An 11,216-nucleotide genomic window follows, 5' to 3' on the forward strand; every position below is an offset into this window, starting at 1 on the left:
GCAGCATTAGACACACGTAATAAAGTTGTTTGTAAAATTCCTTGATGTTTTTTTGGGGGCTAAATAACCACAACATTAATGCCGCATAAATGGTCTGACGTTGCCTAAAAAATGTTTTTTTCAAAAACAACTTAAAGCATCGTCCAACCTTTTACTAACAAATACTATTATTTCTTAGCTAAACTTTACTGCAAATGAATATCGGCTACAAATATCGTTTATCGGCCTCCTTGACTGCTAATAATCGGTAACGGTATGAGCCCTGAAAAAAACCATATTGGTTGATTTCTCATTTGTGACAAATGACAGACAAGCTAAAAAGCACATGATCACCAACTACTTGATTATAGTCACCTGCCAAGAACTCTATAGTCCTTTTTAAAAATAAAATAAAATACCTGTAGTGACTGAGTCCAGGTTCTGGATGAAGAGGGAGCCACATCCATGGCCTGAATGGGAAAAGTCAGAGTCATCCGTGGTCATGTCAGACGACGAATTGAGCTCATCCATATCTTCGGACACTTCCACTTCTTTGAGATTCTAATTGAAAATGGGGTCTTAATTTGCATTTCATATACAATCAGTATTGGAACAACTTTAGAAAAAAGCACCAATACCTGTTTTTTCTTCTCTTCTCCTGTTTGGCACCTGTTGTCAGAAACCAACAAGAAATAGGATCATTGTGAAAACTGGAGGGTATACAGGAGGTCCTTGATGTATGTACGAGGTCTGTGCCAGCAAATGTAAGTCGAGTTTTAGAGTAAGTCGGACCTTCTGCCTAAATTAACCCGTAACTCACTCGCTTTGTACACAGCAGGGCCCTTCAACTAAAACACTCACGACCCAACAATGGAAACACTGCTCTATATAACAGCGCTCAAATGTGTTTAGGAATCTGCTATAAGAAAGTTAAGTCTCTTCAAAGTTATTTGAACTAAACTCACGGGCTGGTCTGGTGTCATTTCCAGGCCGGATTTAGGCTGGATAGACATGGTACACAGAACACATGACCGACATGTGTAGTAACATGTATAAAGCAGTCCCTCCAGGATTGTACAGCCTTTTTTTGTGATTGTTGCCTAAAATTTGGATTAGTTGAGTTTACGTGAATTGCCGCAATCGCAACATTACAGTATCCTGTAGAAACTGATAAAGGGAGAGAAACATTCTTATTATGAAAATAAATATCCTTGATGATGGTTGCGGCGTTTGAGCACTTGGACTGGGCATGTGGGCAAAGTTTGTGTGCATTTCTACTTGTTTCTGAGCATTTTATGTCCTAGTTTCACTTTCAGAGGAGTCTGATGCTTTGGACACATACTGGTGGACAAAGTTAACTAAAACAAACAAAAGTGATGCTGTCCTTCCTCAGTGTAGCCCGGTCCTTATCAAATAGTGGGGCGGGCCCCCCTGGGGGTGGTGGCGGTGTGATGCCAGTGACCACGGCGAACATGCTTTTTTTTGCCGTACCAGAATATCATAAGGCGTATCTAGCACTTGGTTTTACTGTAACCACACTGAGACGAGGAAAGACCGGTGTGTTCCATCCATCCATCCATTTTCTACCGCTTATTCCCTTCGGGGTCGCGGGGGGCGCTGGAGCCTATCTCAGCTACAATCGGGCGGAAGGCGGGGTACACCCTGGACAAGTCGCCACCTCATCACAGGGCCAACACAGATAGACAACATTCACACTCACATTCACACACTAGGGCCAATTTAGTGTTGCCAATCAACCTATCCCCAGGTGCATGTTTTTGAAGGTGGGAGGAAGCCGGAGTACCCGGAGGGAACCCACACAGTCACGGGGAGAACATGCAAACTCCACACAGAAAGATCCCGAGGCTGGGATTGAACCCAGGACTACTCAGGACCTTCGTAGTGTGAGGCACATGTTGTTTCCTTTAATGTTAATAAACTAATAATGTTACACAGAGGTATAGTTACAACAATATTATAGACAAATTTTACTATTTATAGTCACGTGGAGAGTGGGGATGGGGGGCGCAAAATATTTTCTTTTTCCTGGGGGGCATAACAGAAAATTTTTGACGCACTGGTGTAGCCATACGTACGTAACGACTTACGCATTCTACTACTTATTGTTTTATTATTATTCTGCCGCCCGCAGACAACTTGTTCTCGCTTTTTGTAAAGCAGTCCTTCTAAAATAGTGGGGCGGGCCCCTGTGTGGGGGGAGCGGTGCGATAATTATTGTATCCATTAATTCTGATTTCCTCGTTTTGATTTGTGAAAACAAAATCAGCATAAATGTTTTTCTTCATTTTTGTTTTGAATGTTTTAAAAATTGTGCTCCGGAGTTAATGTTGCTGACAAATGTAAATGTATAATTATTTATTGACTTTTATTTTTCAGTATCAAATGGTTTAAAACTGTCAAAATGTGTCTATAGTTTAAATAGGGATAAAAAAAAAAAAAAAAATTCTACCAAATTGATAAATCTTTTCTGTAACACAAAAAACAATGTTAATAAAGTTATTCTTTGTTGTAAGTTGATCTATATATTTTTGTTTCATTTTATTAATTGTTAGTTGTTGTTATTGAGGATACAATGTTATGCAGAGGTGTACTTATTACAATGTTATATACAAATTATAAATGTTTTTCTTAGGGGGTAGTAACAGAAAATAATTGAGAAGCACTGTTGCACCAGGCTTTCTGCAGCTATCAGCAAGTCTAATTAAATGCTTTTTAATTCCTTTTGTAATGCAACTTAGAAACAATTTTAAAGCCATGTCCTGATTCAGATTGTTATTACTGGTGCATATATAGTCAAAAGCATACACTTTTCTGTATAAAATTGTAAGCATTTGACCATAATAACAGTGTTAAAAAAGGTTGAAAAGTTTACCATGACCGCGGCCGAATTAAGCACTAATGTAATCATATTATATAATAATAACAATGCAAGTAACCTTTTCAAGCACAATAAACATTTCATTACAGTAGTATTTTTTCTTATTATTTAATTAAACTTAAATATCCTAAATAGGTAAAAAACATGAAAATAAAATGGACTCTCAATATTTGTCAGCAAAAATTGCACTTCAATAAATCATTCTTGAAGTGCTTTCTCCCCAATTGGAAAAACTGAGTTGGGTGGTTTGTTTTGTTGTCTTTTTAGTTGCCAATTGCAATTGTGAAAGATTGTTTAATGCCTCTGGACATTGTATGTAATGCCATATGAGGCCTTATTTTACAAACATCAATTTAATTACTTTTAATGCTTTTTAATGCCATTTGAGGCCTTATTGTAGCAAAATCCATTTAATGACTTATAATGCTTTTTAATGACCCGCGGAAACCCCGTGTACAGTATGAATAACTTTTTGGGAATGGGTACATAAACATAGAACATCGTAACATGGGGCCCACCTGTATGCAAGAATATACCAGAGCAGGGGTAGGGAACCTATGGCTCGAGAGCCAGATGTGGCTCTTTTGATGACGGCATCTGGCTCTCAGATCAATCTTAGCTGACATTGCTTAACATGATAAGTAATGAATAATTCCACTGGTAATCACAGTGTTAAAAATAACATTCAAAATATAAAACATTCTCATGCATTTTAATCCATTCATCCGTTTTCTACCGCACCTGTTCAAGAAGTCGCATTAACGGTAAGAAGTATTTCATTTATCATTGGTTAGCTTCAGAATATCAATGTTATTAAAAAGAATAAGAGACGTATTATACTCTAAAAATGTTGGTCTTACTTAAAAATGCACACATTTAGTTGTATTCAGTGTTAAAAAATATTATATGGCTCTCACGGAAATACATTTTAAAATATTTGGCTTTCATGGCTCTCTCAGCCAAAAAGGTTCCCGACCCCTGTACCAGAGGCTCGCTACTGCCGCATGCACACCTTCCTTCATCGTCCGTCAAGGCACTCAAAGTGCTGTCATCAAACACAGAGAGCTGTCTGGCGTCGGTCTGAGGGGTTCCACAGGCCTTGCCAACTGCTGTTGGCAGCGAGGTCTTCTCTACGGTCTTTTCTTCTGCTTTGCGTGAGAGTTGTGATTCCACCAGAGGCCTGCTGCTGCTGTGGAGGCAAAAAAAAAACCCTAGTAATAACTTCACAATTGCAATAAGAATAAGAAAGTTCAGACTCTTGTGCACAGTAGGTTTCTGTGCTTGTTGAGAGACCGCAAGCTTGTCCTGATGTCTCTTAGCGACTCACTGACCTGGTCTCAGGCTTCTTATTGGTGAGCTCCTTTAATGCTCTTCCGCCTGTGTCACCGTAATCACTGATGTCCTTCATTGAAACAGCAGCCTTGTAAGTAACTTTGTCAACCTAAAAAGAAGAAAAAAGCATGTTCGAGTCAGCGTTCAGGTTAGTTTTGCACATCTCGCACAAGGTTATACATAATTGAAGGTCTCTTTGGAGACCGAACACCTTGCTGCAGTAATTGTACTTGACAGAGACGCACAAAGAAGTAAATTCTAGTGGGGGAGAGAACACATGCTAAGTCCATGCAGGATGCACTAGTCTATAGTGTAGGATGGATTCTGTAAACCACAAAAACAACACAAGACTAAGAAGTGCAATATCACACAAGAAAACAAAACACTTATTTGTCCAAAGTTAAAGCTCTCCACACGCATTGTTAATAAAATAAGATGAAACACAGTCACAGGATGAGCCATCTTCTACCTCTTTTTGGAGTTTTCCTTCATGTCCCTCCAGACAGTCCTCATCACCCTTGTGCTTAAACATGTCTTCTTTAGAGTCTTCACCAGAAACAACCAAGGATGATGCTGAAAGTCTGCTGGGCCATAAATGCTTAGACTTGGGAAGTTCTTTGGGGTTCTTGTCAGAGGTGGTGTGGCTCCTCTCAGGTTCTTCTGGTTTAAGATTGTGACAAGGTCCAAGTCTGGCATCATCAGATGTGGCAATAGAGAACTCCTTTGCTGCGAGGGCTTGTGGTGTCTCACAGAGGATGGGTTGTTCTTCTGGCATCTTCTCCTCGCTCTGGGAGTTGTCAGCGGCCTCTGAATCTTCCGATCCGGACTCCTCATGTTTGGGCACTGAGAGGCGAACCAGCCTTCTTGCTCTAGCATTGGGCCGTAAAATCACCTTCCCGTCCTCCTCATCACTTGACTCTTGAGCTAAGTTAGCCTTGGTCTCCTTTAAACTTTCAGCAGCTCTACCGAAGGTGGGTTTGACTTCCTTTTTCTCCATTTCTTCCCAAAGATTCTCATACTGCGTCTCAAGTAGAGCCGCATCATTAGGCCTCGCCTCTGCACTCTTCTGATCTCTAACATCGCTACGGTTGTCTCCACCATCAGAAGCCATATAGGCAGTTGTGTGTGGATCACAGGACTCTAATACATCATCCTTCTCCTTGGAGGCATAGGCGGAAAACACAAAACAAGACAAAGACCAAAAAATAAGGAATTTCACAATGATGCAGAATGATAGAAAATAACCTTCTGAGACTCAGCAATGCATTTTGGTACTCTTGAAGAGTAGAATAGACCAAGTTGTCCAGAGCAAAAGACATTGCAGAAAAATGTACATATTTTCTGATTTAAAAAAACTTGTTGTTATATTGTTTTCACCCTATACAATAAATGCAAAAAACTGCAATTTTAGTTTTCTGGGTGTCAGGAAGTTAAAATAGAACTGCATTTTTTTTTAGGATTTTGCCTATCATTCACAATTCCTATGTAAGACATTAACACGTTTGTTTTTTCTTTTTTTATGCATTCTAATTCGTAAAATACGGCAAGTATGAGGTGGCTAACAATGCAAGGAATTCCTTGTTGTCATAACTCGGTCTATGGCGTGGTTTGCTCTCCCGTGGTGCAAAAGAATTGGAACGGACGTGGCGTGCAGGTAAAGACATAGTTTAATTATTACTATAAACTCAAACAAAAGGTACAAACAAAAGGCGCTCACAGCGGAGGTAAAAAACTTGACTAGGAAAACAAAAGGCGCGCACAATGGCGGAGAACTATGAACATTAAACAAACAAAAACTTACGTGACAAGAGATGAAACAAGAACTAACGTGACAAGGAACTGTGGACATGGCATGAATGGGTGATGTCGCCAGGACGAACAACAGAAACAGAAAAGCCTATATAGTGACATGAAAAGTGAAAACAGGTGCGTGACTAACTGTGAACAGGTGCATGACATGACTGTGAAAACGTGAGACAGGTGTGTGTGAGTCCAAACGTGGAACAGGTGAAACTAATGGTTGCTATGGTGACAAACAAAACCAGGAAGTGAAACCAGGAACTAAGGAAGTGTCCAAAAAACAAAACAGCACATGGCCAAACAAAAACATGAACACAGACATGACAGAACCCCCCCCTTACGGACAGATCCCAGATGTCCAAAAACAAAAAACAGGATCAAGAGTCATGGGAGGGGGGGAGGGGGACATGGCGGTGGGTCGCCAGACCAGGTGTCCCCGAATCCACCGGGGCAGAGTCAGGTGGCGGCGGCGGGTAGACCGCCGCTGAACCTGACGAGGTGGGCGACCTGGGAATGGCCACATTCGTGGCAGACGAGGAGGTCGGCGCACCTGGCGGGGCGGACGCCCATGGAAAGGCCACATCCTTGGCCGACGAGGAGGTGGGCGCGTTGTCGTGGCAGGCGGCGAAGCTTGGCGTGGTGCGTCAGGCGGCGAAGCTTGGCGTGGTGCGTCAGGCGGCGAAGCTTGGCGTGGCGGGTCTTGACGAGGGTCTTGGTCTTGGCATGGGTCTTGGTCTTGGCGAGGGTCTGGGTCTTGGTCTTGGACTTGGTCTTGGTGTGGCTGTGCTTGGACTTGGTCTTGGTTTGGGTCACTTGGCGGGTCTTGGTCTTGGTCACTTGGCGGGTCTTGGTCTTGGTCACTTGGCGGGTCTTGGTCTTGGTCACTTGGCGGGTCTTGGTCTTGGTCACTTGGCGGGTCTTGGTCTTGGCTTTGGTCTTGGCGTGGGACAGCCACGGGCGGCACTTGGCGGCGTGGGGCAGCCACGGGCGGCACTTGGCGGCGTGGGGCAGCCACGGGCGGCACTTGGCGGCGTGGGGCAGCCACGGGCGGCACTTGGCGGCGTGGGGCAGCCACGGGCGGCACTTGGCGGCGTGGGGCAGCCACGGGCGGCACTTGGCGGCGTGGGGCTGCGACTGGCGGCACTTGGCGTCGTGAAGCTGCGACTGGCGGCGCTTGGCGTGGAGCAGGTACTGGTGGCGCTTGGCGTGGAGCAGGTACTGGTGGCGCTTGGCGTGGAGCAGGTATTGGTGGCGCTTGGCGTGGAGCAGGTACTGGTGGCGCTTGGCGTGGAGCTGGGCGTGGAGCAGGTGGATCTTGGCATGGTCGAAAAACTGGTGGTGGTGGTCGTGCTGGTGGCTGTGGCTTGGCAGGTCGAAAGACAGGTGGTGGGGGTCGTGCTGGAGGCTGTGTCTTGGCGTGACGAAAGACTGGTGGTGGGGGTCGTGCTGGAGGCTGTGTCTTGGCGTGACGAAAGACTGGTGGTGGGGGTCGTGCTGGTGGCTGTGGCTTGGCAGGTCGAAAGACAGGTGGTGGGGGTCGTGCTGGAGGCTGTGGCTTGGCGTGACGAAAGACAGGTGGTGGTGGTGGCCGAGCTGGAGGCTGTGGCTTGGCATGGCGATGCTGACCCACCCCACCTGAACAATTCCCAGCCCTAGCCCCCCCCTCAAGGAGCGGATCCCAGACGCGCTCCCCGCGGTCTGGAACCGTCTTTTGGGGTGGGCGGAGGGGGTTCAGGAGGAGGGCAGAATCCTCCCCTCTAAATTGTCCAAAATGTCTTTCTTGTACCTGGGATCTTGTGGGTGAAAAGAAAAAGTGTGACTTGGGCGTGGCTTGAGTCCTGGGGGGCGGGGCATGGAATTTGGGTGGCTTGGATTGACAGGATCTGATTTCTAAAAACATGTCCTGGTAATGTTTTATCATGTTTTTAGAGTCTTTGGCTGGAGGCGGATGATCAAAAGAAAAAGAGTTCAGAAAAAAAAAATCCTGGTCTGTGATGTCATTTTGAAGCTGTGGAGCTGGCAGCAACCTGCTTCCGCCCGGAGTGGGAGGAGCCTGCGGCAGCGCCGCATGCTGTCCGCTCGCCTTCCCTGATGTCTTTGGTCTGGTGCGGCGCTTCCAGGACTGCGGTGACGCAGCGCCATCCTCGGACCAACTGGAGCTCAATGGCACCAGATTTCCATCTGGCCCCCACATCAGGTCTCTGCGCTTACCGGAGGAATAACGTAGCGTCTCTTCCTCCATCGCGCGGAGGACCTCCCACGTTGCCTCGTCAAAATTGTCCAAATTTTTTGCGGGAGAGCTCTTATGCTGGCGACATCTGTCATAACTCGGTCTATGGCGTGGTTTGCTCTCCCGTGGTGCAAAAGAATTGGAACGGACGTGGCGTGCAGGTAAAGACATAGTTTAATTATTACTATAAACTCAAACAAAAGGTACAAACAAAAGGCGCTCACAGCGGAGGTAAAAAACTTGACTAGGAAAACAAAAGGCGCGCACAATGGCGGAGAACTATGAACATTAAACAAACAAAAACTTACGTGACAAGAGATGAAACAAGAACTAACGTGACAAGGAACTGTGGACATGGCATGAATGGGTGATGTCGCCAGGACGAACAACAGAAACAGAAAAGCCTATATAGTGACATGAAAAGTGAAAACAGGTGCGTGACTAACTGTGAACAGGTGCATGACATGACTGTGAAAACGTGAGACAGGTGTGTGTGAGTCCAAACGTGGAACAGGTGAAACTAATGGTTGCTATGGTGACAAACAAAACCAGGAAGTGAAACCAGGAACTAAGGAAGTGTCCAAAAAACAAAACAGCACATGGCCAAACAAAAACATGAACACAGACATGACACTTGTGCCCATAATGCCATCTAAAAAACATTGAAAAAGCGACAACAATACTCCATTTACATCTTGTGACTTGAATATTAACCAAGTATTGGCATTAGTGTTATTATAAGTGCTAACCCGAGGAACTACTTTTAGTGGTGCAGTGATCACAAGTCCTGGGGTTCTTTTTTTTTTTTAATGGGGTCATTTTTTTTTTGCTTGTGATCCCAAACCTTCTGCAGTAAACACAGTATAATTGGTTAATTTCAAGTTAACATTTACTAAACAACACTTTCAAATGGTAAATTATTATTTGTGTTCTTTGATTACTTGTATACATCAGTGCTTCTCACCAGTGTTAGGCAAACAGCAAGTGGTCACCCACATTGTGGAGTTTTTAAAACTCAAATTCTGTATCTTATATTTAATAAAATTATATTAAAGTGCAGTTTGAATTTGAGGTACTGTAAAATAATGTCTACCAACACATAATACATGTTTAATGATTGTTTCAGGAGCAAAATGTTTTTTATCTACAAATTCAAATGATTTGAAAAAAAAAGTGTTTGCAGGATTTTTTAGTACATGTTATATCTTTGCACAAACAAAAACAAAAAGTCTGAATGAAAATTATTTTAAAATAAAAATGCCTTTTTCTGATTAATGTGTTTATTCTGCTAAATAAGTGGGTGTGTTTATTCTGCTAAATTAATGGGTGGGTTTATTCTGCCAGCCGGCACCTATACAGTAGTTTAGTCACAAAGACATTTGAGTGCCTGCATATCCGCACTCAGGGCAGGATTATTGGTGAGCTACAGCATATATTGAAACTAAAGTGTGTCACTGAAGTTGCTGTCCTTCTAAAGGTTGTGTTTCAACTTCTATGCTAGTGTTAACCATAGTTCTTTGTTTTATTTTTCTGGGCTGTACTTCCAGCTGTGTAAGGGGGAAGAGGAACAACGCTGATCAAACATTAATTACGTCATGACGAGCTTGACTTGCGCGACGGTGGAATGGAAGGTCGCGCACACACACACTCACACACACACGTAAACGTACTCAAACACAAACAAATTTACAGACATATACAGGTTCACGGTCAATAAAGGCGGATTGTTCCGTGCAGAAAATACTAAGCGTTGTTGCTTCCTTACCGTTTACTACTGCGGTAACTTCTAACAGACATTTCTGCCCTCGATGTGAAAATGCGAACAGCTGATCACTGTGATCGAATTCATATTAATCGCGATCATCAATCACGATAATGTAATCGCCCAGTGCTACCGCCAATCCAAAATACGTTAATATTACATGTTATTATTAATGTGCCTGTTACTACATTAAATGCATACTAACAGCATGAATATAAAACGTTGGAGTTTTTTTTTTTTTTTTACAGCGCTTTATAGGCGGAATAGAGCAACTCCCCTTGGCTCCATTGTTAGCTGACTTTTGCTAGCGTTTTTTTACAGGTTAGAATGCATAAAAAGAGAAAAACATATGTGTGCTTGTCTTACATAAGGATTGTGAGTGATAGGCAAAATTCCAAAAAGTACAGTTCCCCTTTAAGGCAGATTTCTTTAAGCTGCTATATGTGACGGTTTAGTGGCTGCACAGAGGGCGTCTACCGCGGGCACCATTACTCGTCTTCTTCTTGGTACGACCACACCCCATTTTTTTACATGACTGTGCGTTTGTGTAGTATGCACACAACATTTGTATAAACATCCACTCGTACTGTGTGGCCTATGCTACTATTTTACTGACAAATACCTCAAATGGTGGCACTGTTATTAAACCATGCCTGTCGTTTTCGCAGGGGCATATATGACATTTTTACAGTATAGCACTGTGCGTTGGTGTCGCTTGGTTGTCTCTCACCTGCTGTTGCTGCTCATCAGACTGCAATGAGCGTTTGCTGCCACTTGTTGAAAGTACAGGGGAGCCTAAGAGCAAATAGGGTCTTTGTAAAAAACAAAACAAAAAAAAAAGAATGTGCACTTTAGAAAGATTGTTAAAAATGGGTCTACTTACTTGCTATAACTGCTGCCTGAGGTTGGTGATTGTCCATTTTGGCCTCATTGCATGGTGAAGCTGAACGGTCTAATTCTAAGTCGTGAAAAAACATATTTCAGATGAAATGATGTGATTGCACGTTTTAAAAACTTGCGTGAAGCTTACTGTCGCTCTCTTGAGGCGCCATCTTCTTTGTACGAGGTTGGGGATGAGGAGCCTGTTTCTCATCGGTGCCAACTTTCCTCTGTGTAGCAACGGCCACTTTGGGTGCCACTTCTTCCTCCTTACTGATGCATTCTGGGACTTCCTTTGGTGCTGCGCGTGTCTCGGTGCATCCTGGGAGACTCCT

General features: G+C 43.7%; 2 protein-coding genes across 7 annotated transcripts in view; one reads left to right on the forward strand and one right to left on the reverse strand.

Moving 5' to 3' along the window:
• si:ch211-272n13.3 (ankyrin repeat domain-containing protein 26) overlaps nt 1-11,216 on the reverse strand; it is a 65,381-nt gene that overhangs the window by 33,051 nt on the left and 21,114 nt on the right. For all 6 annotated transcript variants that reach the window (XM_062042769.1, XM_062042768.1, XM_062042767.1 and 3 more), the window contains 8 exons: nt 11,033-11,216; nt 10,886-10,960; nt 10,733-10,797; nt 4,680-5,369; nt 4,210-4,319; nt 3,891-4,067; nt 618-648; nt 399-540 (listed from right to left, as the gene is read on the reverse strand). The exon at nt 11,033-11,216 is cut by the window's right edge and continues 38 nt beyond it. In XM_062042769.1, the coding sequence (XP_061898753.1) occupies nt 399-540; nt 618-648; nt 3,891-4,067; nt 4,210-4,319; nt 4,680-5,369; nt 10,733-10,797; nt 10,886-10,960; nt 11,033-11,216 (1,474 nt within the window). The remainder of the gene's footprint in view (nt 1-398; nt 541-617; nt 649-3,890; nt 4,068-4,209; nt 4,320-4,679; nt 5,370-10,732; nt 10,798-10,885; nt 10,961-11,032) is intronic.
• LOC133646886 (cyclin-dependent kinase inhibitor 1B-like) overlaps nt 1-11,216 on the forward strand; it is a 74,208-nt gene that overhangs the window by 27,587 nt on the left and 35,405 nt on the right. The window lies entirely within an intron of this gene.

Source organism: Entelurus aequoreus, linkage group LG03 (assembly GCF_033978785.1).
Source record: "Entelurus aequoreus isolate RoL-2023_Sb linkage group LG03, RoL_Eaeq_v1.1, whole genome shotgun sequence".
NCBI lineage: Eukaryota > Metazoa > Chordata > Actinopteri > Syngnathiformes > Syngnathidae > Entelurus > Entelurus aequoreus.